The sequence below is a fragment of the Ahaetulla prasina genome, chromosome 1 (genome assembly GCF_028640845.1).
Source record: "Ahaetulla prasina isolate Xishuangbanna chromosome 1, ASM2864084v1, whole genome shotgun sequence".
Lineage (NCBI taxonomy): Eukaryota > Metazoa > Chordata > Lepidosauria > Squamata > Colubridae > Ahaetulla > Ahaetulla prasina.
In genome coordinates this window covers 254,413,411-254,441,388 of record NC_080539.1, presented here as the reverse complement: position 1 = coordinate 254,441,388, position 27,978 = coordinate 254,413,411, and the positions used below count along the sequence as shown (strand labels likewise).

The 27,978-nt window shown below is 38.8% G+C and overlaps 3 protein-coding genes across 4 annotated transcripts; 2 read left to right on the top strand and 1 right to left on the bottom strand.

Annotated features, from left to right (window-relative positions):
* Positions 1–865: 865 nt before the first annotated feature.
* Positions 866–2,883, top strand: LOC131189362 (olfactory receptor 10Q1-like). 2 transcript variants are annotated; one of them, XM_058165522.1, is made up of 2 exons: positions 866–927; positions 1,793–2,883. In XM_058165522.1, the coding sequence occupies exon 2, from the start codon at positions 1,804–1,806 to the stop codon at positions 2,773–2,775; it is 972 nt and encodes a 323-aa protein (XP_058021505.1). In that variant the 5' UTR covers positions 866–927; positions 1,793–1,803; the 3' UTR covers positions 2,776–2,883. The 2 variants fall into 2 exon arrangements, with proteins under 2 accessions (XP_058021505.1, XP_058021504.1); XM_058165521.1 differs by lacking the exon at positions 866–927 and adding an exon at positions 1,247–1,277.
* LOC131189363 (olfactory receptor 10W1-like) lies at positions 2,843–12,042 on the top strand. Its single transcript, XM_058165523.1, has 2 exons — positions 2,843–2,856; positions 10,958–12,042. The coding sequence occupies exon 2, from the start codon at positions 10,978–10,980 to the stop codon at positions 11,896–11,898; it is 921 nt and encodes a 306-aa protein (XP_058021506.1). The 5' UTR covers positions 2,843–2,856; positions 10,958–10,977; the 3' UTR covers positions 11,899–12,042.
* Positions 12,043–17,480: 5,438 nt separating this feature from the next.
* Positions 17,481–18,540, bottom strand: LOC131184755 (olfactory receptor 6Q1-like). Its single transcript, XM_058156497.1, has one exon. It carries the CDS (start codon positions 18,429–18,431, stop codon positions 17,481–17,483), a length of 951 nt encoding a protein of 316 aa, XP_058012480.1. The 5' UTR covers positions 18,432–18,540.
* Between the last annotated feature and the right edge of the window lie 9,438 nt (positions 18,541–27,978).

Here is a 27,978-nt window from a genome sequence, read left to right as displayed (position 1 = left end):
TGCCTTCCATTGAGGACCTGTATACTGCACGAGTCAAAAAGAGGGCTTTGAAAATATTTACAGACCCCTCACATCCTGGACATAAACTGTTTCGATTCCTACCCTCAAAACGACGCTATAGAGCACTGCACACCAGAACAACTAGACACAAGTACAGTTTCTTCCTGAACGCCATCACTCTGCTAAACAAATAATTCCCACAACACTGTCAAACTAGGTACTAAGTCTGCACTACTATTAATTTTCTCATCGTTCCTATCACCCATCTCCTTCCACTTATGTATGACTGTAATTTTGTTGCTTGTATCCTTATGATTTATATTGATATTGTTTCCTGATTGCTTATTTGTACCCTATGACTATCTTTAAGGGTTGTACCTTAGAATTGTTGATGAACATATCTTTTCTTTTAGGTACACTGAGAGCATATGCACCAAGACAAATCCCTTGTGTGTCCAATCACATTTGGCCAATAAAAAATTCTATTCTAGTCTATATTCTAACCCTAAAGTTTTGTAAGAAAAGTAACTCTCTCTATTCAATTAAGCTGTCTTTCCAAAAAAGTGAATAAAACTGTGGCCTTAAGGCCAATCCATTCTATTATACATTCCCCAGCCATCCTCCACAAAAAAACAGCTGTCATTATATAATGACTTAATTCATGAATGTTGCTGGTTGCAGAAGAATGCTACTAATGTGTTGCCCTGCTATTTGCACTTGGCATGCTGGGCCTTTTCCCACACTCCAAATATTTATGCAGAGGGCTACCTTCTCATCTTCCCCACTTTGTTTCCTTGCTCACAGGTTTAAAGTGGGCAATCCTGCAATGGGTAAAAGCTGGAAGTTGGAAGTGAGAAAACAATTTTTTGGGGAAGACAAGCAAATATTATACTAAGAACATCAGTAGAACCTGGTTCTTTGATAGAGGTAAGTCTTATGAGAGCTGAATCACGAGAACTGTAAAGTGCTGTGAAAAGAAATGCTATACAGGTACAGGAATGCCAGCTGTTTTATTAAATAATCAATCAAAGTTGTGTTATTTTCAGCCTACAGTTCAACTCTTCCAACCCTTGTTTTCATAGGTTTTAACCTTCTTACATCAGAGCAGCTGAAAATATATTCCTCTCCATGTTCTATTGGGAGATGGGAAACTCACACAACTGAATTTAAACCAAAGTCTAATCTCAATTTTCTGTGGGACCTGGACTCATCTTTTGCCTTTTAATGTGGTTCCTTGCTTTCAAAGATTGCCCTCTCCTGAAGCAGTAGGGACAAGGGTGAGATGCTTGTATCCCATTGATAACCCAAGTTCTGTAAATATCAGCTTTTGTTTCTACTTGGTCTGTTTTGGACAATTGATATTGTAATACATCTATTGACCTCACCCCATTCCTAAGAGGTCTGTAAGGGGCGTGCATAAGAACACCAACATGCCTACCGTTCCTGTCCTAATGTTCCCTTTGATTGTATCCAATTTCATATAGTTATTACATACTTATGATTATATTTATGCTTATATATCATATAGTTATTTCATGCTTATGATTATATATACTGTTGTGACAAATAAAATAAATAAATAAAATAATATCCTGTTTGTGTTAGAATTTGCTTGGGTAGAACGTAATTGTGAGATGAAGGAAAATGAAAAAAACTAGGATTAACCATTGATATTTCATGTATCAGACCTCAATATCATACAGTTCACAGGTTTTTGACTCTGAAATTTATGGAAACATACTGTACATAATTATTTAACTATTTTTTCTTTTTCTTTTTTTCTTTTTTATAGTGATAAATGAGATGTATCTGACAATTACAAACTGGGATAATCAATCCATTGCCTACGAGTTCCTCTTCCAGACATTCTCCACTGATCCTGAGATACAATATCTCATCTTCACATTCTTTCTTTTGCTCTATCTCATAATTCTTTTTGGTAATATCTCCATCCTTTGCATTATCTATACTTTCCGTTCCCTGCACACCCCAATGTATTTCTTCCTGGCTAGCCTATCTTTCCTGGAAATTTGTTATACCACTGTGGTAGTACCTCAAATGCTTGCTAGCATTTCTGATTTCCACAGAACAATCCCATTGGTGAACTGTGCCATCCAGATGTTCTTCTTTACATCACTAGGTAGCACTGACTGTTTTATGTTGGCTGTCATGGCGTATGATCGCTACGTAGCCATCTGCCACCCACTTCGCTATTCCATTATCATGACCTGGCAGGTATGCATGTGGCTGGCGATTGGCTCCCTCATTCTTGCCATAGTGCTGTGTCTACAGCTAACTGTCTTGATTTTCAACTTGCCTTTTTGTGGTTACAAACCCAAGATCAAACATTTTCTATGTGATGTACCACCTGTGCTTCAGCTGGCATGTGCTGACACACAAATTCACCAAACTGTGCTATACGTTGTTGGCATCGTGGTTTTAACAATTCCCTTTCTTCTGATATGCTTCTCATATGTCTATATTGTGGCTGCCATTCTCCGGATTAAGTCCACCTCTGGGCGGCACCAAGCCTTCTCCACCTGCTCCTCCCACCTCACAGTTGTGATTCTACAGTATGGAGTCTGCAGCCTTGTGTATCTGCGTCCCAAGTCCAGCACTTCAGAAGATGAGGATAGGAAACTGGCTCTTATATATACCTTTGTTACTCCCCTCCTGAACCCCTTGATCTACACCCTGAGGAACAAAGATATCAAGCAGGCTTTAAGAAAGGTCATGAAAAAAATGGTTGCATCTCAAACTTGCATCTCAATTTAGCTATAACATTATTATACCCTCAAAACCAGTTGTGGATTAGCATTATCACCCAAGGAAGTATGGTAATCTTGAATCCTTCAGGTAATTGCTGAACATCTCCCAGCATCTCTTCACACTGCCCATGTTGTCTGGGGTTCTGGGTTGTATTTTGTCACTGGTTCTCCACTTCTTATCTGCTTAGTTAATTACACTATGGTATGGATATCTAATAGATCTGCGTTAGCCAGAGATCTTTTTGTAATGGACATCAGGCTGAGGAATTATCTTGCAGAAGATACCAAAACAAAAGCCTTATTCCAGCATTCTTTGGGATAGTCCTGACCCCATCTGTACTTAACAGAAATGAATTTCCATATCTGTAGCCAAGAGCAGTGTTTATTACTGTTGTTAATATTAATATTATTAACCAAATTTAATAATTAACATATTATTGCTCAAAGCACAGGCAAATTAGGCAATCACATAGGGTACTGGGTTAAAGAAGGTATCAAATTACAAGAAAAATCTCCAACAGAAGAGAATATACTTTGCTTGGGGTTGAACTGTGGAGTTTACATTATAGACCATTCAAAAGAGCAAAAAAAAAAAAAACCTAGGGAGGAAATGAAAATACAACAGCCCACATTCAGATAAGCAGAGATCAGCACCAGATGAACAATCAGGCAGAAAACAATAATCTAATTAAGGAATATGAAAAATGTTGGAAAAAAGTGTCCCATCACCCATATTTATTTATTCAACTTTATTATAGACTCTTGGCAGTGTACAAAATTGAAAAATCCATAAAAACAGATAAAATGTAAAACCACACAGACAGCCCATATTTATAAAGAGCGGAGAACAAAGACATATTTGTTGATAGGCCTTCTCGGAATGAGGGCTATGTATTACATACTTTAAGAAATGAGTACTAATTTTATTAAAAGAAAGGCTTTCTTGATCAAGCATACTCTTCAGAGTCAAATTTGTCATTTTTTCTTGTCTTGCAAATAAAGAATAATGTTTAAGACCCACAATTACCCAATTATAGCTGTGCTTAATTATAGCTGTAAAAGATGTATAAATTCCTCACAGAATAGAATCTACGTTGAGTTTAAGACCCGGTTACATGTGAAGAACATAATTAGCAAAGTTGCACCTGGTACAAATATACCCATTTTTGTAATAATCAAACTAGTATGCAACCACCCTGAGAAGTGTGTGTAAATATTCCATGGAGGTATATGAGCTTGGCCATATATCATAAATCATCTAGATTAAGCAACTGCACCCTAGAGATTCCACAAAGAACAAGACAAAAAAGTCTGGCTAATGTGTCCAGAGATTGATAGCACTTCACAGGCAGATGAACACACATATTTTCTAAGACCTTGGCTGTTTTAACCTATCTATGTAGCTCTTTTTCGAGGAAAACTTCCATTCCTCTTTTTCCTGATCAAACCTATGACTGAACAATCTTCTCATCTTGGCAATCTAAATATAGATAGAAATCAGGACAAGAACAGTGAAGCTGCCACTTATCATCCCTGGTAAGTTGCTTGTTTTACACCATTCTCTATTCTGCTGTTTTCGAATTTTTATTTATTTGTTATTTATTAAATTTATATGCCACCCATTTTGCTGCTTGAGGTGACTTTAATGGCTTAAGTTCAATGTCATCATCATCTGCATGGTAAGATGGTCTGAGAGATGAGAATACAAACAAGGGTGAAAGTTACCCTTCTATTCACATTTGGTAGTTTTTTTTCTTTTTTTCCCCTTTTGTTTCTTTTTCTTTTTTTCTTTTTTTCCTTTTTTTCTTTTTTCTTTTCTTTTACCTTTACCCAATCCCCCCGCCCGCCGGACTTCCCAGAGCAAAATACAGGGTATAACAACTAACAATAATAAGTTAAACTACACTATCTATCCATAAGCTCCCATCCCACCCCTGGAACCTTAACTCCCGTTTTACATAAAAATACGGATACAATTCTTACATTCTATTCATTCATAAGCTATTTGATACTTCTTGGTCTGATATTTGTTTTGAATATAGTCAATCCATCTTCTCCATTCCAATATGTATCTTTCTTGTGAATAGTCTTTCAAATACGCTGAAATTTTTGCCATCTCTGCTGGACTCGTTACCTTTGGTAGATTTTCATGTGTATCCAGTACCTTTGAAGCAAACATAACTATCAATAGTTATTTGCAAATGATTTGTCAAGATGAGTTAGTTTTCCCATTTTCCAAGTGCTAGGTTTTTTTGTTTTTTTGTTTTGTTTACATTTATATCCCGCCCTTCTCCAAAGACTCAGGGCGGCTTACAGTGTATAAGGCAATAGTCTCATTCTATTTGTATATATTTTTTTTACAAAGTCAACTTATTGCCCCCCCAACAATCTGGGTCCTCATTTTACCTACCTTATAAAGGATGGAAGGCTGAGTCAACCTTGGGCCGGGCTTGAACCTGCAGTAATTGCAGGCTACTGTGTTCTAATAACAGGCTTCTTAACAGCCTGAGCTATTCCGTCAATACATTATGGTCTTAAATAGAAATCACGGATTCATTGTCACCACCACAATTCTATTGAACGACAGATGCCCATATTATGAAAACATAAATGACATTATTTTTTTAGGATACAGAGAAGAAATAATTTTTTTTTTTAAAAAATCACTATCTAGCAAAAAAACATGCTTTGTTAACTCTTGCACAAATGACTCCCTAGAAACATGTGACAAACAAATAACTAGAATACAGCATTAACAGCAAAAAAAATTTTTTAAAAAAATCAGCTTTGAGGAAAAAGAATGGAGAACCGAGACTCATAAAGGGTGGTGACTTATCTGAGATACTGGAAAGACTATCCTTGTACTATATATAGAATCCTTCATGAGTGGTCCTATTCAACAATGGCAACTGCAATCTAGGACAGGGGTCTCCAACCTTGGTCCCTTTAAGACTTGTGGACTTCAACTCCCAGAGTCCCTCAGCCAGCAAAACAGGTTGGAGAGACCCCTGATCTAGGAGAAGGCTTCTTCCACTGATGATGTGCTGCATTCTTTTTTAATGTTCTCAAGGATAAATAGCAGAATTTTAAAAACCGGATCAAATGCTTTCTAAAAATGTTTTCTAAAAGTTTTAAAACGTCAGCTGAATTATTGTTATTCTGCTGTTCTTGCTCTAGGTATATTCTGTTTCTGCTTTTTGGTTCTCGTTACTGAAACCAATATTGAGTTTTGTGGTAATTTGAATTAATGCATTTACTGTCGTGTAAGGTTTCTATGGCCTAAATTAGAGCAAAACAAGCTTTATGGATCTAACTTTTATAAATCTTTTTTGGCCTGCTATTTTGATCCAAACTTGTTCCTCCCTTGTGGTTCTCCTGTACTTACAGAATTCCCCTCCAAATTATTTTCCATAAAATAATGGAAAAAGGAGGAAAAGAGAAACTTTGGAGGAGCTGCAGTTTATACTTCTACCATTTATTTCTTTTTCATTACATTCATTCTGCATAATTTAGTTGAAATAGAATCTAAGCTTTTAAGTTGTAATTCTAGACAAATAGGGGGAAAATAGAGAAATTTTATGAATTCAGGCGTGGAAATTTCCTGCCTTGCACATTTCTTTGAAAAGAATTTTCACCACCTAGTTTTGTATGTCTGTTTCAAGCAGGGGGGGGGGGCGTTATGCTTATATTTACTGCAAAACTGCCATATTTTATGCCTTAATGGGACATCTAATTAAATCGAAGAGGTCAGGTCACCACTTTGTTCCAAAGAAGTATTTGCTTGATGGTTCACAACATATGACAGGTGCTGAAGTACTGATAAGTTTATCAGCTTGTGAAGATTTTTCCAAATCAACTATGCATGAAGATAAAGCAATGGAGCATTATGATGGTCCTTTAGCTTCCAATTAAATGACTAAATGAGGTGAAACAGTGAAAAAGTAATGAATTACTGATAACAGAATCCTATATTCCAATTTGTGCATGATGACTGTGTAATTAAGAAAAAGAACAGGCAATATGAAGTGAGTTTTAGTTACTATATATTATCCGGTTATTTAGTAAAAAGCAGTTTCCCCTTACCTGTTGACCTTCAAATTGTTGGATTTTAACCTTTGTAACCCCCTTCAACCGTGCTGGTTTGACCTCTAACACATTTGGAGGGCAATAGATTGGGAACAACTGCTCCAGTATAATGTTAGAAGCAAAATAAAAGAACATTAAGACATTTTCCATGTGCTAACACATCTTTACTACTTCAGGTCTTCATAGTTTCAGCTATGAACTCATCCCAACTTCATGGGAAATGCTGGAGTTCCTGAATACTTTTCCTTGCATTTAAGATCTATTGCTAGCTGTGGTGGTGAAAATATATCATGCCTCAGTTTTACAATCAATTGTTTTTTGTTTTTTTCAGTAGCTGAGGAGATAGGCAAATTATTGTTGCCTAATACCATCCAGCCATTACTGAGGCAATATAAAGCCTGCCTATATTGCAATTATTTTGGGACAATGATGACTGTACAAGACACTACAATATACAAGTGAAGACCACAACATAGCTCTGTGTGGTTGCTATGGAGGAAGGAAGTAAAGACATTTAAAACAATGCCTACAATCAATCACAAAGGACAGAATTTTGAAGGTTGCCAAGGAAGTAGGCTTGAGTTGCAGGGAATAGGGTCCTTAAAAAAAGCAGATAATTGTGCTTTCCTATTCAGCAAGAAAGAAACTGCTAGCATTCCCTCCTGCCATCCACAAGACAGCGTCTTAAAAAAAATTAGCAGCAACTTGGTCCTTTGCATCAGAGAGTCCCCCCATCCCCAGAATAGAAAAAGAAATTGAAATCTTGCCAATTTCTCTCCAGGACTCACTCACTGCCTAGACTAGTGTGCCTGGGGATTGGGGAATTGCAAGAACCCACAAAGAATCAAAACAGTTCAGAATCATTCCACCTGCATTTTAAAGTGGAATTGCAGAACGGTGTTCATTTGTCTGCCCGTAGTCAAAAATCAAAATGCAACGGTTGCAATGAAGGACCTCTGAATAGAATGCTATATATCAAGTCAGGATCTGAAACCAGGTTTGAGTCAAGAGTTCCTTAGACTCATCTCTGAAAATGGAAATAATCATTTTTGGGTTATTTCAAGTAAATCAGAGCTGATTCAGAAATAACTTTGCCCCGCTGCGGAACACAACTGATTGTGTAAGAACACAAAACCCTAGAACCAATTCTAAAAGAGTGCAAACTATATTCAGCTTCCCCTACTTCCAATTCTCCATAGCTTGACTCAGTCCTTTCTATGTTTATGCCGTGGATAAGAAAAACTGTAGCATTTCATCCCATTCCCCCCCCCTTTTTTTTTATTGAAAGAGTTTTAAAAAACAAAAACATTTTTCCGCCTTTTTCCCCTCCTCCCAAAAACCCTCCCCCTCCTCCCCGGCTTGTATTGTTATACATAAACCAAACATAGAATAAAATTTTCCTTCCAATCCAAATAACCACATCCAAAGCTTTTCATCTCCCAACCCCTCCCATTACATAAAATAACTTTCTAATTATTCAAAGGCAATCTGATATTTCTTAATCTGATATCTGTTTTGTAGATAATCAATCCATTTTTCCATTCAATTAAATATCTTTCCTGCGTATTGTCTTTTAAAAGCTGAGATTTTAGCCATCTCAGTCAAATTAATAACTTTCAATATCCATTCTTCTATTGTAGGTATCTCTTCTTTCTTCCAGTATTGTCCAATCAACAGTCTTGCTGCTGTTATTAAATTCAGAATCAATTTAGTCTCAATCCCTGTACAATCCGTTATAATTCCCAAAAGGAAAAATTGTGGCAGGAACTTTATCTTCTTCTTCAGTACATTTTGAATAATCCACCAAATTCTTATCCAAAAGACCTTAATTTTCTTGCAAGTCCACCAAATATGAAAATATGTAGCATCATCACAATCACACCTCCAACATTTCGCTTGGATATTAGGATACATACATGATAATTTTTTGGGATCTAAGTGCCATCTATAAAACATCTTATAAAAATTTTCCCTTAAATTCTGTGCTTGTGTAAACTTAACATTTCTAACCCAAATTTTCTCCCATGTTTCCAACATTATTGGTTCCTGAATATTCTGTGCCCATTTTATCATACAATCCTTTACCAAATCCTTTTCCGAATCTATTTCAAGCAACACATTATACAATCTCTTTATATGCTCCTGGGTCTGATTTCTAATTTGCTTTATTAAATTTTCCTCCCTTTGCATTATACCAATTTTTTGATCTTCTTTCCATCTAGCACTTATTTGCCCATATTGAAACCAAGTATAATTCCTCCTTTCTTCATTTAATACCTGTAATGATTTTAATTGCAATCTACCTCCTTCAGCATACAAAAGTTCTTTATAAGTAATCATTTCCTGTTTCTGTTCTATATTTATATATCTATTGCATGTCTAGGGCTCGCCCATATAGGAATCTTGTAATCTAATTTATAGGAATATTTTTCCAGACCATAAAGAGCACTTCTCAACACATGATTCTTAAAAGCCCTATCCACTTTTTTCATAAAATAAGTACGCATGCCATCCATATAACAAGTCATAAGCTTCTATATTCAAAATTCTTTCCTCTGTTAAGTTAAACCAGTCACTTATTACTGAAAGGGTTACTGCTTCATAATATAGTTTAAAGTTAGGCATTCTTAAACCACCTCTTTCCCGTGAGTCCTGTATTATTTTCATTTTAACCCTCCCCTTTTTACCCTGCCATATAAATTTGTTAATCCCAATCTGCCAATCTTCCAAATTTTTATCCTTTTTAATTATTGGTATCATCTGGAACAGAAACAAAAATCTAGGTAACACATTCATTTTAATAGCCGCAATCCTTCCCAATAGCGATAACTGCAATTTTTTCCAAACACTCATATCATTCTGAACTTTTTGCCATAGCAAGTCATAATTATTCTTATAAAGTTTCTTGTTCGATGAGCTAATATAAACCCCTAAGTATTTAACCTTTTTTACTCAAATCCTGTCATTTCCTCTAGTTTTTGTTTCTGTTGTATAGACATATTTTTAATTATCACTTTTGTTTTATTCTGATTTATTTTAAATCCTGATACCTTTCCATATTTATCAATTACTTCCAACAAAACTCTACTTGAATTTATAGGATTTGTTAAAGTAACCACTACATCATCCCCCTTTTGACATGTGAACTTTTCAAACTGAAAAATCAAAATTAAAAGGATACTAGTTTTATCACACTAATTAACAATCTATTCATATATTTATATATTAAAATTATATATAATTTTTAATGAAAAATAAATTATAGGCTGGCTCACCAGATTCTTTTTCTAAAGGATGAAAACCCTTAAATTTTTTTTCCTGCTTTGTTTTGCTGTCATAACATCTCAAACATATCTTAGTCCTGTAAATTATTTAATACAGAATTTCTCCTGGGATCATGATTTTTTTTTAAAAAATAAATAAATTTGCACCTCTAGAGGTCTGTGGCAGGAGGTGACATTTTTCCAGTTGAAAAATCAGTTTCTCAAAATCCATCCCACTTGCCCTGTTGTTTCAAAAGTTCAAAAAGTTCAAAAATATTCAACAATTACAAAACAACACTGTTATGGAAATACTCACATGAAACAATATGATGTGATTCTGTATTGCTTATTCTTTGGCTTATGAATATTTATTCATGCTATTGCAATAGCAGCAATCAAGGATTTCAGTAAACATAACAGTTATAGAATCATAAGATGACCATGTATAGGTGTGTCAATTAAACTTCCCAAACAGAAGGATATATTTGGACCATACACATATAAAGTGGTAAGTTAGAAATATGAACAGCATTATTTTAGTCTGGTGGGAATTTCTATAATGCTTGGGAACCTTCTTGCATATTTTCCCCCTACCTTTAGTGCAAGATCTAGTAATGTGATCCTCCAAACAGAGGTTGTTGAATTCTAATTCTTTCTAAACCATCATTTTCCTGCCCAATGAGGGGGATTCATAGAAACTCCAGCCCAAAATTAGAGAATCACACATTGACCTTTATCCTTTCGTCATATCAAACCTCTGTTTATTTCAGATAAAATGTGCCTTTTATAGTATATTGGCTTGATCATGGATTTTCTTATTTCTATTTGGATTGCTTTTAGGACAGGAGCAATAATTCTGGATGCTTCAGGAGAACTGTACGGCAATGCTGGATTTTATGTTTTTGGCTTTTCCCACTCAACCACAGTATCAGTTTTTGCTTTTCTTGGGCATTAGCACAGTTTATGCCCTCATCATCACAGGAAATGCACTGATTATATTAGCTATCTGGAAGAACCCTCACCTGCATATCCCTATGTATTTCTTTTTGGGCGCTCTCTCTGTGATTGAACTCTGCTATACAGCGACTGTGGTCCCACAGATCTTGGTGACCAGCTTGCAGAAGAAGAAGTTCATCAGTTTTAGGAGCTGCTGTGCTCAGATGTTTCTTTTCATTGGACTAGGTAGTGCTGATTGCTTCTTGCTGGCTATCATGGCCTTTGACCGTTATGTGGCTATTTGCAAGCCTTTGACATACATCTTCATCATGAGTCATCAGCTATGCATTCAGCTAGTAGTTGTGTCATTGATTGTTGCTTTCCTGATTTCCCTGATGCTGGTATGGCTGGTCTTTCACCTCTCCTTCTGTGCTGAGTTTGGAATTGAACACTTCTTCTGTGATGTGCCACCTGTATACCAGCTCAGTAACAAGACTGTATTCAGTGAAGTTGGAATACTGCTTTCAGGGATAATGGCCATTGCAGTGCCTTTCATATTGATCTGTGTCTCTTATCTTTTCATCACTGTTGAAGTACTGCGGATCCACTCAGCCGATGCTCGTCGAAAGACTATATCTACTTGCTCTTCCCATCTAGCTGTGGTGGCCCTCCAGTATGGTTGCTGCAGCTTTATGTACTTGCGTCCAAACACCAGCTTCTCTCCAAAGCAAGACCAGCTACTTTCCATAGTCTATACTCTGGGCACACCATTACTCAATCCCATAATCTACAGTCTAAGGAACAAAGAGATGAAGGTAGCCCTGAAGAAAGTCCTCAGCCACTGAATCCTTCAGAAGGATTAATTATCCCACTAACTGCCTAATGTCTTTTAGAATGGACGTCCTTAAAGACTCCTAAAATCCTGCATCACAGCCAACTTGCCATGGCCAATTCACTCTGGCCAACTCATCATGGCCAACTCGCTGCGGGCCACTAATATCAAAGAAATGGTGGAATAGAATCATTAAAGAAAGGATATAAAAGGAGGGAGAGAATGAAATGTGACTGACAAAAATTAAAATATTTATTTATTTATTTTATATAATTAAATTGCATTGTTAAATTGTTCTGTGGCGAGTTGGCCATGGTGAGTTGGCCATAGCAAGTTGGCTGTGGCAAGTTATCCCATTTCACAAGAGTAATGCAGCTCCTTCCTTGCCCTTTGATTTTCTTTTATAACCACTATTCCCAATGGCTCTTTAATTATTCTCTCAGCTGAGTCGAAACCAAACTGATTGGAGGATTTTGCAAAGGAGAATAAGGAAGCATTAAAAAAACCAATGAGACTGGCTCGCCTCACCCATGCCAGCAGAAAGGGCATGCTGTGGACCCATCAGTCAAGGAGTTCCTTCTCTGCTGTGGCTCCTGCCCTTTGGAACATCTTACACCCCCACCCACCCCCAAGGTGAGATCCATACTGACCCTCCAGACCTTTTATAAGGTCCTAAAGGCCTGGCTCTGCCAGTTGGCCTGGAGCCCCAATGAGGGGTTGGTATCACTCTGGAGGTGATATTAGATTATTTATTAGATTAATTATTAGATTAAAACACCCCAACCTCTCCCTGTGCTCCCTTCTCTCCCCCCCATCTTTTAATGTTACATTATTATTGTGTCATTTGTTCTTTATTTCTTTTAATGTTTACTACTTTTAATATTTGTAAGCTGCCCAAAGTTGCCTCTAAATGAGATGGACGGCATATAAATTTACTAAATCACAACATAAAACAGAACACAACATAACACAACATAACACAACATAAAACATAACATACTGTAACATAGCATAGCATAGCATAGCATAGCACAGCATAGCATAACATGCACCAACCTTCCTTGAAATGAGACGGGGGGAGGGGCAAATCGTACAGGAATGCAGTTGTTTCCATTAGCAGCACCTGTGAAGGTGGGGAGGGTGGTTCAAAGAAAAGTCAAATGGCAGCCTCGACTGTATATTTGGAGCCCTGCCTCTTTTTATATGCATTGCATGTCCAACCCCTAAAAAAAGAGACACGGTTTTGATCAAATAGTTGTGGCAGCCACACTATTTGTTGAATCTCCTGCCGGACATGGCTGCTTTCCAGAGAGTGACCCATAAGTTATTCCTTCATTCCAAGCAGTGGTGGGTTTCAAAATTTTTTACTACCGGTTCTGTGGATGTGGCTTGGTGGGCATGGCATGGTTTGGTGGGCGTGGCTTGGTGGGTGTGGCAGGGGAAGGATACTGTAAAATCTCCATTCCCTCCCCATTCTAGGGGAAGGTTACTGCAAAATCCTCATTTCCTCCCGATCAGCTGGGACTCAGAAGGCAGAGAATAGATAGGGTGGGGCCAGTCAGAGGTGGTATTTACCGGTTCTCCGAACTACTCAAAATTTCCACTACCGGTTCTTCAGAACTGGTCAGAACCTGCTGAAACCCCCTTCTGATTCCAAGGAAATGGCTGCCTGAGGGAGGCATCATATGGTAATTCTGGATCGTTCTGCTGTTTGCTTTCTTATTGAAGCAACTGACACAATAGGAGGACAGCCAGTGTGAAGCTCCAAAAAATCGGTCAGCTCCAATGCTGAGCCTTTTCTCAGAGCAAGGTGCTGTGAGCAAAGAGGCCCATGAGACCCCCTGTGCCCCAGAATTAGTTTCTGCAGTCACTTTACCCACAATGCCTTGTTCAGAAGAAAGACCCTTCAAAATATGGTGTCTGTGGGCAACAGTACCTGCACTGCCTCCACTGGAAGACTTTGTTTTACCCACTTCTCACTAAACCATAATTGTATTGGTAGCTAATGGTGGACCATGTTTGTTTGAGAATCAACAGAAAACTGTGTTCTTATCACTGTTTAAAAAAAAAAACTGGCAAGAGGTGGGAGGGAATAGTACTGGAAAAAAAGACAGCCATCTCATCTACACTGAAGCTGTCACTAACATCAGGCATTGTGCTAAACCACATTTTGCAGAAGTATAGTTTGTTTGAATAAGCCAGAATTGGTTCTTGCATCGTATTAAACTCAAAGCAAACAAAGCCAATTTAGTTAAGAGCATACTGACTGAAATTAAAACAGGGAACTCTGAGTAAATTCCTAATTGTACATTTCCCTGCTGTGGCAGTCAATAAATTGGGGTTCAGACATGAAAAAATTAAAGAGAAAAAAAATCACCCATCTGTCAAATCAAATTTGTCAAGCTGGTACTGTAAAGACAATTAAAGCCAAACAATATCAAATTCTAAAAAGCTAATCATGAGAAATAAGAAGTAAGTAAATATCTTTTCTCAGGTGAGCATTTAAGAACACTGGACAATATTTTTTTTTAAAGGTTTTGGTGATTATAATAGATCCCCTTCAAACTGAATACAAGTACAATTTCAGAATGACTGTCACACACAGGAATCTCGAGAAATATTAACTTTTAATGATTATAATGTATGTAATTGCATAATGTTTCTGAAATACTGCATGAGTTCAACAGAGCTAAAAATGTTTTGTTGCTGATTGTCATTTCTACTTAGTGTTCTATGCATCCCACTGCAGTCCAACAATGATCAGCCAGCATTCATGGATTCCAGTTGCCCCAGATATTATTTTTGCTTCGTAGTAATGTCCTGATGAAAACTTTCACCATGTTCATCACTGACTGCACCTAAATTTTCAGGAAAGAAGTCTAAGTGTGAATGCAGAAAATGAATCTTCAGTGACATGTTGTGCTTCATGGTCTTGTATGCAGTAAGAAGTTTGTCAACCAGCTGAATATAGCTTGGTGCTCTGTAGTTGCCAAGAAAATTCTCAGCAATAGTGGAGGCAAAAATATCCTTGTTGAATCAACTAGTGGTTAACATGCCACATTTTTCTGTCCTGGAACCAAATTCTTTCAGAGTGACCATTTTTTTTAATGTAATACAACTCTTTTTTTAAAATTTATTTGCATTTATATCCCGCCCTTTTCCGAAGACTCAGGGCGGCTTACACTATGTTAGCAATAGTCTTCATTCTATTTGTATATTTATATACAAAGTCAACTTTTGCAAGATGTCTCATTTGTATGTATATGTAACAACAGTACTTAGTATATCCAAACTGCATTCCAAGCAGGACCAAATTTCCTCAATGTCAAATTAGGTACAATTATACAAGTTAAAGTAATTTCCAATTAAGACCTTTGACTGGAGTTACATCATTTGCTCAGCCTTTCAAACATTTACTAGATCTTTTAAGGTCGATGCATACCAAGTTTCAGTGCTGGAAAGGATCTGAAGAGACCTTTATCCTGTAGTGAATTGATTTGAATGATGGTGATATCCCACCTGGCTCACTATGCATTATATTAAAAATGAATCATTCCCTAATTATCAAAGTAATTTATAATCTGGAAAACAGTGGGAAGAGCAATCTGTCCAAAAATCATGAAAGCCTTGGACTCAAATAAAATGAGACAGAAAAATTATTCTTTTACACTTAAAAGAACATGGATACAAAAGGATAAAATATTATTAATCATTACATTTTCATATTAAACTTTTTAAATTCACAGAGGCTTACAACAATCCTAAATATCTACAGTAAATCACATTGTGCAGTACAGTTTTATTAAGACTTTTTCAAAGCAACAGATACAACACCCTTTACCAAATAAACAAGAGACTAAAAAGGTAAAGTTCAAGATGGTAGACAACCATCCCCAAAAGCTTTCCACAAGAAAAGACCCTAATTTCTGGAAGACAGTCACCCAAGGACTAACCTAATTTCTAGATGGACATTGTTTCAGAGTATAGTTTTGAAGATTGAAAAATCAAGGAACCTTCACTTCACAAAATCAATTTACCATAAGTAGCTTTTTTACAAGAGGATATCTTCAGTTAATTGTGGTTGGAGGAAGCAGTTCTGGTAGGTACGGCATAGGATTCTAAGTCATTACTAGCATTTTGATTAACTTGAATAAATAATTTTGAATAAAGAAACCTGTTCGTAGTATACAATACAATTATTATAGCCGTTAGTGCCAATCAATAGGTAGAGCACTGAGTTTTGATTGAATTCTAGTTTACTGTGGTCTTCAAAGGCCAGTCTCCTGTATGCATTCCAGAAACTGAATCTCTAAATGACAATGGTATGAGTTGCTATATCTATAGTATCATGATCTAGGAAGGGCTGCCTTTCCTAATACTGTAGATGCTAAGTAATCAAGTGGAGGCTTAAAGATTAACAAATTTATTTTGAGATAACATATTATTAATGTTAAAATAATTTTGATGGAGTAGAGAGCTTTTTATGATGCAGGAATAAGTTCATTTGTCTTTATAAGTCTAAAGCTTATAATACCAGCAAAACCTTTAAATTCCCCTCCCAAATCAGACCATTTAGTTGAGTTCAGCAAATAGTGACATCACTCTTTCACCTAACTCATCAATCACCTAACCTTTAATAGAATCATTGTTACTTACATGATCAAGAAGTGTATCATCCTGTATTGAAGAAGATACAAAGAATGAAATGAGCCTTCCTTTGTGTAAACTCCAAGACCAGGTTTCCACAAAAAATAAAACAATAGGATATGAAAGTTGATTTGCCAACTGTCTAATAGATTGTTCCTTAGTACAAACACTAAAAGGTCTGGTTGAATGCCACTAATTTCCCTTCATATCTGAGCAGATCAGGTTGGACCTAATGTTCTCCCTGCCACAACCAGAACTGGTACTCTTAGCATCACATGGGAGCATCTATTATAATGATAAATCTATCATTTAGTGATTTTAGCTCTGAGCTTAATGATTTAATCCAGGGAAAGGAATTCATGAAGTGATAAATGTACTATTGCATTTACTTCAAAATACTGGAAGCCTACCGTAATGTACTGTATGTCGGGCTTCTGTGTTTATTCAGTGGAACGGGATCCAAGACCTCTACTCTAAAATTCTACAATGATGACACTGCTGAGCATAAAACATGCAATGATGTTAATTTGGAATAGCTATTGCTTGTAGTGTTTAGTATATTACTTACCCTTGCTTTGGCTCTCAACTTTGGAGTAATTTTATTTTCCTGATAAAAGATTTAGGATTATCTTTGGAAAAGATAAAAACAGGATATAAAAAGTAACATAAAATGTTTCCCTGCCCTTATCCCAATAATTTCTCATTTGGCCCAGCTGTTTTCCTGATAACAATTTTGCACAAATGAAAATCCTGTAAAATGTTTCAGCACCTATAAAAATGGGTGGAATCTCCAGGTAAAATTAAGCAGTCTATTCCATTTTTTGTTTATAATCCCAAGAAATTGAATAAACAAGAGGAATATTATTAGTGATTCTGAACTAAACTTGCTCTCTTTCAGCCCTTCCCTAACCCATAATAATAATATGAATGCTTATTTTATCGTTGATGTCACATTACAACAGGCTTTTTCTTGGAAATAATTCTACATAAAGCAGCCTTCACTTCTGTATTCCTTAAACTGTAGATTAGAGGGTTAAGGACAGGCGTGACTATTGCATAAAAGACTGACACCACCTTGTTAAGGTTGATTGAGGAGGTAACTTTAATACGGACATACATAAAGAATAGTGTCCCATAAAAAACAGCCACTACCATTAAGTGGGCAGTACAGGTTGAAAAGGCTCGTTGCCGTCCAACCAACGAGTTAATTCTGAGCACTGTAATGATAATATGAGCATATGATGTTACAATAACCAAAGAAGAGATCAACAATACCAAAAGAGAGACCAAGAAGTCTACTGATTCCTTCAGTGAAACGTCAGTGCAGGAGAGAATAAGGAGTGGTGAAGCATCACAGAAGAAGTGATCTATCACATTGGGGCCACAAAATGTCAACTGTGACATGAAATAAACAGGCAGCACTGGGGTAAGAAAACCAGTTAACCATGAGCCAATCGCCAGACTCAGACAAGTGTTTCGATCCACCATCTCTTGGTACCGCAGAGGGATACAAATAGCCACATAGCGGTCATAGGCCATGGCTGCCAGCAAGAAGCATTCTGTACTGCCCAAGAAAGTGAAGAGGTAAAGTTGAGTTAAGCAGGCAGAATAAGAGATCCTTTGACCTGCAGGATATCCAAACCCAGCCAGCATTTTGGGCACAGTGAGAGAGGTATACCAAATGTCCAAGAAGGAGAGATGGATGAGAAAAAAGTACATGGGTTTGTGTAAGCGCTTTTCTGTTGCTACCACTAAGACCAGAATGCTATTTTCCATCAAGGTTAGCAAGTACATGATTAGGAAGAACCCAAAGAGAGGCATCCATGCCCCCTGGATGCCTGTGAAGCTTACCAAGACAAATTCTGTCACCAACGTCCAATTTTCATGTGGAGACTGCATCTAGGAGTCAACACAGAATTGTTTGAATAGTAGGACACAGAAACAATAGTGAGAGATTCATTCTTCATATTCAGGGTTGAGAACAAGTGTAATGAATCTTGAGTTTTGCAAGTTACCTTTCTGCTCTAAGGGATGAAAGAAATGCACTAAAAAACAAACAAACCCCAGTATGAACAGATAATTACCATTTAACTATCATCTCAGCTACAAAACACACTGAGTAAATGTATTTATTTATTAATCAAATTTGTATAAATCTTGTACCAAGTGCTGACAGGTTATAGGGGGAAAAATGAAAGCAGTCTCTGAAAATCCCTTGCAAAAATTGGGGCTTTTTTATTTGGTTTTAAGTGAAGCTCCAGCATTCAAAGTCATGTATATATGTAAGGGGGAAGGGTCATTTTCCATACTGCATTTTGAGTCATTGTATATATGACTTGAATAAATACTGTGCATATATGATATTCCTATGTAAGTATTCTTTCTGTAATCTTTACACATGGCCATAGAAGACTAATAATTTCCACAGAACAAGTATCACTGGACTGTATTATAAGTAATTAGTATGCATCAGCTTATCATAAAATTTGTATCTCCATCATTTTAATTTTGGTTGAAAAATATTTTGGTTTTATACCTTTTAATGTATTCATTCACTGTTTTTAGCTCTGTTGAATGCCACCCAGAGTCACTTGTTTGTGAAATGATGGTTATATAAATTGGTTTAATGAATAAATAATACATATATTGCAAAACTTCCAGGTGAACCATTACTTATTAGTATTTTCCTGGTAGCCATAAAATTGGCACCAGGACATAGAAACAAGAACCTAAAACAAAATAGGCACAAATTTTATCCAACCTGCTATATAATTCCTTACAGTTAGTCATCCTTCTGTACCAGTCTTCTGTAGCTCAGCGGGCTTCAGAAGTTCCCATTATTGGTTGGAGAAATGTATTCTAGGATACCCATATTCACTACTCACATTTCCAAGAAATGGTTCCTGAAGTCTGCTTCTGTAGCTATTCTCTAAGAGGAGGTTTCAGGGACCCAGCTTGGCACGATTCATCCTCCTTCAGTCACATCTTTGCCTTTGAATACAACTAACCGGTGGTTGTGGACCAAGAGGAGACACAGAACTTGTGTGTGTGTAAGTTTAAGAAACAAAAATATATGATTGCTGCAAAGCCTCCCTATGATCCTGATCAGGGAATGGGGCCTCTAAGAGACACCAGGAATTATCTAATGAGTAGCTAGGGAACATCAGGGCATGCAGAGGAGACACACCTACAGGTCTTCACTAGACAGCCTATAGATTTAATTTTCAAATAATGGTCAAAATAAAAATCAGTAAATACACAGAGGGCATAATTTTTAGTGTCAGTCATTAATGCTATTGCAGAATACTTTGTTATTGCATATAGAAAATTAAATTCAATGTAGTCAGACCTTCACTTCAAAGAACTGATTGAGATGTTGACATGAGCATAGAAAGCTATATTTTACTTGGTGAGACCATAGTTATATCTAAGAGAGGGTGCCTTTTTTAAGTCAAGAGCCATACTCCTCATATTAGCCAATTGTCCCTAGGCTTGCAACAACTTTCCAGATTACTGTTAGCCCTATTTCAGGGTGATACTTGCTATAAGACAAGAGATGCCAGGAAACAAACCTGGGATATTTTCTACCTGGTAAAGTTATTATGTAATCACATCTGATTACATAAATTTTCTGTAATCACATCTGTACCTTTTTTGTCAACAATATAAAAATAGTTCAACATTGCCTTCTTCTGAGACTTTCCAGTCTAACCTAGAATTCTGGGTGATCCCTTGGCCTCCCATTAAAGTACTATCCAGATCTAATCTTACTTAGTTTTAGTTAAGGAGCTCTTAAGGAGCAGGTATGCCATAGTTCCTTTAAGGAGGTGAAGATGCCTCCTTTTACAAGATGAGGTTATAATATATATATGGACTCCTTTGTGCTCTCTAAGTTTGGTTGTTTACTTGCAGGCATTTCATTACCCAACTAGGTAACATCATCAGTGTTAGTCAGTGTGGGGTTTGCTTTCTATTTATATACAGTAGCTTGCCCTGCCAGTGTTGGTGCAAGTGTGTTTTTTCTCCTTGATAGTTCCTTGATTGTTTCTCTAGTGTTAATCCCTGATTATCTGGTCTTGGTTGTTAGAGAGGAAAAAAGCCTCTTTTGAATGGTACATAAATGTGGTAGCTGTGTTGATCCAGTGTTCCAATATCTCAGGGGTTGCCACAAAGAAGAGGGGGTCAATCTATTCTCCAAAGCACCTGAAAGCAGGACAAGAAGCAACGGGTGGAAAGTAATCAAGGAGAGATTCAACCTAGAACTAAGGAGAAATTTCCTGACAGTTAGAACAACTGATCAGTGGAATGACTTAATTCAAGAAGCTGTGGATGCTCCAATACAAAACAAAGAAGAGATTGGACAACCACTTGTCTGAAATGGTATAGGGGCCTGAACTAGAAAACCTCCAAGGTTCCTTCCAAATCTCTTATTCTATTACTCTAGGTTTTCTCTATGTACTGTTGCTGGCTGATTTGTCTGAATGCTAAGCTTCCCAGAATTCCCTAGTGTTTTGAATTGGTCTAGGATGGTCATAGTTTTCTAGTAAAAGGAGTCTGTCCAAGGTATTGTAAGATTAAGGAGTTTTCATCATGTCTTGGATGCCTTTCTGCCTATCTGTCCTACATAGCAGCTGTTACAGTTCTTACACTGTATGTTAGATCAGGTGTCAAACTTGTCTTTACTTAGGATTCAACTCCCAGAGTTCCTCAGCCAGCTTTGCTGGCTGAGGACTCTGGGAGTTGAAGTCCACAAGGACAAGCTGACAACCACTGTTGTAGATGATTCCTGTTTAGCTTTAGTTGGTTGTGTGGTACAGTGATGCCAGGTGGTTGTAAGTCTGTTGGTAGTTTTTCACATGTGCTTGATGAATGGCAGTATTATACTTTACATAGTTTATGTTGGTTGAGCTGGGTAGTGGGTTACATGGTCAGAAACGTTCGACAAAATAGTATACTGTAGGTATTCATTTTGTTAGAATATGTTGTATAGGTGATCTATTTCCTCTTTTTGGTGTTCTGAGTTGCTGCAGTGCATTTATATTCATCTGAATAATGTTCTTACACAGCTCCTCTTATGTGAAACTGGGTTGTTAATACTAATAGAAATACCATTTCAATAAATAAGCAGAAAACAATGCTCTAAACTATCAAGGAGAAAACCAACACTGCCAGGCCAAGCTACTGTACAATATATAGACAGGGAGCAAACCCCACAGTGAGTAGTACTGATGATGCTACCAATGAATCAGTCATTAATGCTATTGCAGAATACTTTGTTATTGCATATAGAAAATTAAATTCAATGTAGTCAGACCTTCACTTCAAAGAACTGATTGAGATGTTGACATGAGCATAGAAAGCTATATTTTACTTGGTGAGACCATAGTTATATCTAAGAGAGGGTGCCTTTTTAAGTCAAGAGCCATACTCCTCATATTAGCCAATAGTCCCTAGGCTTGCAACAACTTTCCAGATTACTGTTAGCCCTATTTCAGGGTGATACTTGCTATAAGACAAGAGATGCCAGGAAACAAACCTGGGATATTTTCTACCTGGTAAAGTTATTATGTAATCACATCTGATTACATAAATTTTCTGTAATCACATCTGATTACATAAATTTTCTGTAATCACATCTGATTACATAAATTTTCTGTAATCACATCTGATTACATAAATTTTCTGTAATCACATCTGATTACATAAATTTTCTGTAATCACATCTGTACCTTTTTGTCAACAATATAAAATAGTTCAACATTGCCTTCTTCTGAGACTTTCCAGTCTAACCTAGAATTCTGGGTGATCCCTTGGCCTCCCATTAAAGTACTATCCAGATCTAATCTTACTTAGTTTTAGTTAAGGAGCTCTTAAGGAGCAGGTATGCCATAGTTCCTTTAAGGAGGTGAAGATGCCTCCTTTTACAAGATGAGGTTATAATATATATATGGACTCCTTTGTGCTCTCTAAGTTTGGTTGTTTACTTGCAGACATTTCATTACCCAACTAGGTAACATCATCAGTGTTAGTCAGTGTGGGGTTTGCTTTCTATTTATATACAGTAGCTTGCCCTGCCAGTGTTGGTGCAAGTGTGTTTTTTCTCCTTGATAGTTCCTTGATTGTTTCTCTAGTGTTAATCCCTGATTATCTGGTCTTGGTTGTTAGAGAGGAAAAAAGCCTCTTTTGAATGGTACATAAATGTGGTAGCTGTGTTGTAATGTATCTTTAAACTTTTGGAGGGAATTTTGGGCGGGAACAAGCACGTTGCTGATTGGTTCTAGCATAAGCCGAAACTGTAAATAAAGAGGGATTTTGCCGGATGTTTTTCGCTGGGTTCACTATAAACTAAAGAGCTGTTGTCACTCACTGGTCTCCTGCCTCGTTATTGCCCGAATCTAACATTGGCGGCAGGATTCACCCACGGAGAGCAAGGTAAGGGCCATCAGGAAGGCCCCAGCTCCCAAAAATAAAACGGAGTTACAAGCATTCTTAGGTCTTGTCAACTTCTATGCGGTATTCTTAAAACACAAGGCAACAATAGCCGAAGCGCTACACAAATTACTAGCAAAGAAAGCTGTTTGGTCCTGGGGGAAGGCGGAAGCTAGGGCATTCGAAGGGGTAAAAAACCTTTTGTCTAGCGATAGCCTCCTCATTCAATATAATGGCACGTTGCCATTAGTACTAGTTTGTGATGCATCTCCCTATGGGGTAGGAGCTGTGCTCAGCCACAGATTGCCGAATGGAACGGAAGCCCCTATAGCATATTACTCACGAACAATGTCCCAAGCCGAAAGGAACTATAGCCAGCTAGATAGGGAGGCATTGGCAATAGTCTCCGGAGTGAAGAAATTCCACGAATATGTATTCGGACGAGACTTCGAGATAGTCACGGACCATAGACCCCTACTAGGTCTATTGGCAGGCGACCGCCCAACACCGGCACTTTCACCCAGGCTGACCCGTTGGACTATTTTCCTAGCGGCATACTCTTATAAATTGATTCACCGCCCCGGAAAAGACTTAGGGCATGCGGACGCTCTAAGCAGATGCCCTTTACCCGAAACCATCGAAGACCCGACCCCAGGGATTCCAGTCTTATTAATTGACTCTTGGGACTCTGGCCCAGTCACGTCAAAAGAAATGGCTAGGGCATCTTACAAGGACATTACAATAAGGACTGTAATCGGTTGGGTGCAAAGGGGATGGCCCGCTGCGCCGGGCGGCGTTCAAAAGACTGCCTGGGCAAGTAGGAGGGACCCCTATCTCTTTCAATCTAGACCCAAGTTGCCCTATCAGGTTAAAGGCTAGGAGGGTCCCATTGCCCTAAAGCCAAAGATTGACCGGAATTGGACAAGCTAGTTAGCCAGGGAATACTAGTGCCCGTTGACCATGCGAAATGGGAGACACCCATAGTGACCCCAGTCAAACCGGACGGATCGGTCCGGATTTGTGCTGACTACAAGGCAACGCTAAACAAAGCGTTGCAGAAGAGTGCATAACCCGTCCCAGTAGTGCAACACTTGCTGCACTCATTGGGACAAGGGCAAGTTTTCGCCAAACTCGATTTGGCTCAAGCCTACCAGCAGTTACCCGTAGATAGCAGCACAGCCGAGGCGCAGACAATTGTCACGCACCGGGGTGCTTTCAAATGCACTCGACTCCAGTTCGGAGTTAGTGTGGCCCCAGGGCTATTTCAAAACCTAATGGAGCGACTATTACAGGGTTTACCTGGGGTGGTATCTTATTTCGATGATGTATTGGTATCAGCTGAGAACTTAGAGGAACTGGGAGTTAGACTAAGAAAGGTTTTGGGCATTTTCCGGTCTGTCAGGCTTAAAGTTAAGCTTAACAAATGCCAAATTGGGGTAGAATCCGTGGAATTCCTAGGCTACCGCATAGACAGGGAAGGGATTCACCCCACTGAGAGCAAGGTAAGGGCCATCAGGAAGGCCCCAGCTCCCAAAAATAAAACGGAGTTACAAGCATTCTTAGGTCTTGTCAACTTCTATGCGGTATTCTTAAAACACAAGGCAACAATAGCCGAAGCGCTACACAAATTACTAGCAAAGAAAGCTGTTTGGTCCTGGGGGAAGGCGGAAGCTAGGGCATTCGAAGGGGTAAAAAACCTTTTGTCTAGCGATAGCCTCCTCATTCAATATAATGGCACGTTGCCATTAGTACTAGTTTGTGATGCATCTCCCTATGGGGTAGGAGCTGTGCTCAGCCACAGATTGCCGAATGGAACGGAAGCCCCTATAGCATATTACTCACGAACAATGTCCCAAGCCGAAAGGAACTATAGCCAGCTAGATAGGGAGGCATTGGCAATAGTCTCCGGAGTGAAGAAATTCCACGAATATGTATTCGGACGAGACTTCGAGATAGTCACGGACCATAGACCCCTACTAGGTCTATTGGCAGGCGACCGCCCAACACCCGTTGCACTTTCACCCCGGCTGACCCGTTGGACTATTTTCCTAGCGGCATACTCTTATAAATTGATCCACCGCCCCGGAAAAGACTTAGGGCATGCGGACGCTCTAAGCAGATGCCCTTTACCTGAAACCATCGAAGACCCGACCCCGAGGATTCCAGTCTTATTAATTGACTCTTGGGACTCTGGCCCAGTCACGTCCAAGGAAGTGGCTAGGGCATCTTACAAGGACATTACAATAAGGACTGTAATCGGTTGGGTACAAAGGGGATGGCCCGCTGCGCCGGGCGAGCGGTTCAAAGACTTTGCGAAAAAACAAGGGGAACTGTCGGTTCAAGGGGGGTGTCTGTTATGGGGGGATAGAGTGGTCATTCCAGAAAAACTACGGAAAAATGTATTGGAACTATTGCATGTGGGCCACCCGGGAATCGTGAGGATGAAGAGTTTAGCGAGGAGTTATGTTTGGTGGCCCTTGATGGATCAGGAAATCAGCGACAGGGTAGGGAAATGCCAACCCTGCCAAGAGTCACGGCCACTACCCCCTACAGCCCCAATTAGAGAGAGGGAGAAACCCAAGGGGCCATGGTCCAGAATTCACATTGATTTTGCCGGCCCGTTCCACGGGCAAACCTTTTTAATTGTAGTAGATGCCTACTCAAAATGGTTAGAAATTATCCTCATGAGATCCATGACGGCTGAGGCAGTCATCTCAGTCCTAAGGCACCTGTTTGTAACCCATGGGTTACCCGACACCCTGGTCTCCGACAATGGCCCGCTATTCACGGCAACTCAGTTTGAGGGGTACTTGGCAGAGGAGGGCATCAGACATGCCCTCTCGGCGCCTTTCCACCCGGCGTTGAACGGACTTGCAGAACGTTTCGTTAGGAGCGCAAAGGAAGCGCTATCTAGGATAAGTCCAGGCGATTGGCAAACAAAAATTGATACGTTTCTAGCAGTCCAACATAGAATCCCCTGTGTAGCAACTGGCCGCAGCCCGGTGGAACTATTGATGGGCAGAAAACTCAGGTGCCCTTTAGATCGTTTAAACCCAACCTACACCCCAGATGGGTACAGGGGGACACAAGGAAAAATTAGGGAAATGGCAGTTGGTGACCCAGTGTGGGCACACAACTATAGCGAGGGTCCAACATGGTTAAAAGGAACAATCCTTGGAATAACCGGGCCAAAATCCTATATAGTAGACATAGAGGATGGCCGAGTTTGGTGGCGACACATAGACCAAATAAGAAAGCGAATACCAAGCAAATCAGAAACAAATCAGCCAGGCCCTGACTACCAAATGTTTGAATTCACAGCTGACTCAAGCCCGAGGCGAACGGGGGACTTATCTGAGTCCGATGAAGTCCAGCGACGCCACCCGGTTCCTCAGGAAGACAGCAGGGACGACTCTGCCAATAATCCAGGGCCGGACGGCCAGGAGGAGGAGCTAGGAGGAACTGAAAGTCCCTCCGAACAGCTCGACTCACTCCCCAAGAATGAATTGCGCAGGTCCGAAAGGGTCAGGAAACGCCCTTCCTACCTGCGTGACTATGTTGAGAAATGATATGCTAAATACATGCAAATATTGGTACAATGCGTTCTGGGAGGGGAGGAGTGTAATGTATCTTTAAACTTTTGGAGGGAATTTTGGGCGGGAACAAGCACGTTGCTGATTGGTTCTAGCATAAGCCGAAACTGTATATAAAGAGGGATTTTGCCGGATGTTTTTCGCTGGGTTCACTATAAACTAAAGAGCTGTTGTCACTCACTGGTCTCCTGCCTCGTTATTGCCCGAATCTAACATGTGTTGATCCAGTGTTCCAATATCTCAGGGGTTGCCACAAAGAAGAGGGGGTCAACCTATTCTCCAAAGCACCTGAAAGCAGGACAAGAAGCAATGGGTGGAAACTAATCAAGGAGAGATTCAACCTAGAACTAAGGAGAAATTTCCTGACAGTTAGAACAACTGATCAGTGGAATGACTTAATTCAAGAAGCTGTGGATGCTCCAATACAAAACAAAGAAGAGATTGGACAACCACTTGTCTGAAATGGTATAGGGGCCTGAACTAGAAAACCTCCAAGGTTCCTTCCAAATCTCTTATTCTATTACTCTAGGTTTTCTCTATGTACTGTTGCTGGCTGATTTGTCTGAATGCTAAGCTTCCCAGAATTCCCTAGTGTTTTGAATTGGTCTAGGATGGTCATAGTTTTCTAGTAAAAGGAGTCTGTCCAAGGTATTGTAAGATTAAGGAGTTTTCATCATGTCTTGGATGCATTTCTGCCTATCTGTCCTACATAGCAGCTGTTACAGTTCTTACACTGTATGTTGTAGATCAGGGGTGTCCAAACTTGGTCCCTTTAAGACTTGTGGACTTCAACTCCCAGAGTTCCTCAGCCAGCTTTGCTGGCTGAGGGACTCTGGGAGTTGAAGTCCACAAGTCTTAAAGGGACCAAGTTTGGACACCCCTGTTGTAGATGATTCCTGTTTAGCTTTAGTTGGTTGTGTGGTACAGTGATGCCAGGTGGTTGTAAGTCTGTTGGTAGTTTTTCACATGTGCTTGATGAATGGCAGTATTATACTTTACATAGTTTATGTTGGTTGAGCTGGGTAGTGGGTTACATGGTCAGAAACGTTCGACAAAATAGTATACTGTAGGTATTCATTTTGTTAGAATATGTTGTATAGGTGATCTATTTCCTCTTTTTGGTGTTCTGAGTTGCTGCAGTGCATTTATATTCATCTGAATAATGTTCTTACACAGCTCCTCTTATGTGAAACTGGGTTGTTAATACTAATAGAAATACTATTTCAATAAATAAGCAGAAAACAATGCTCTAAACTATCAAGGAGAAAACCAACACTGCCAGGCCAAGCTACTGTACAATATATAGACAGGGAGCAAACCCCACACTGAGTAGTACTGATGATGCTACCAATGAATCAGTCATTAAACATCAGGTAGGCAAGCAACCAACCTCAAAAAGCACCAAGAACTTCACAGTTCAACCC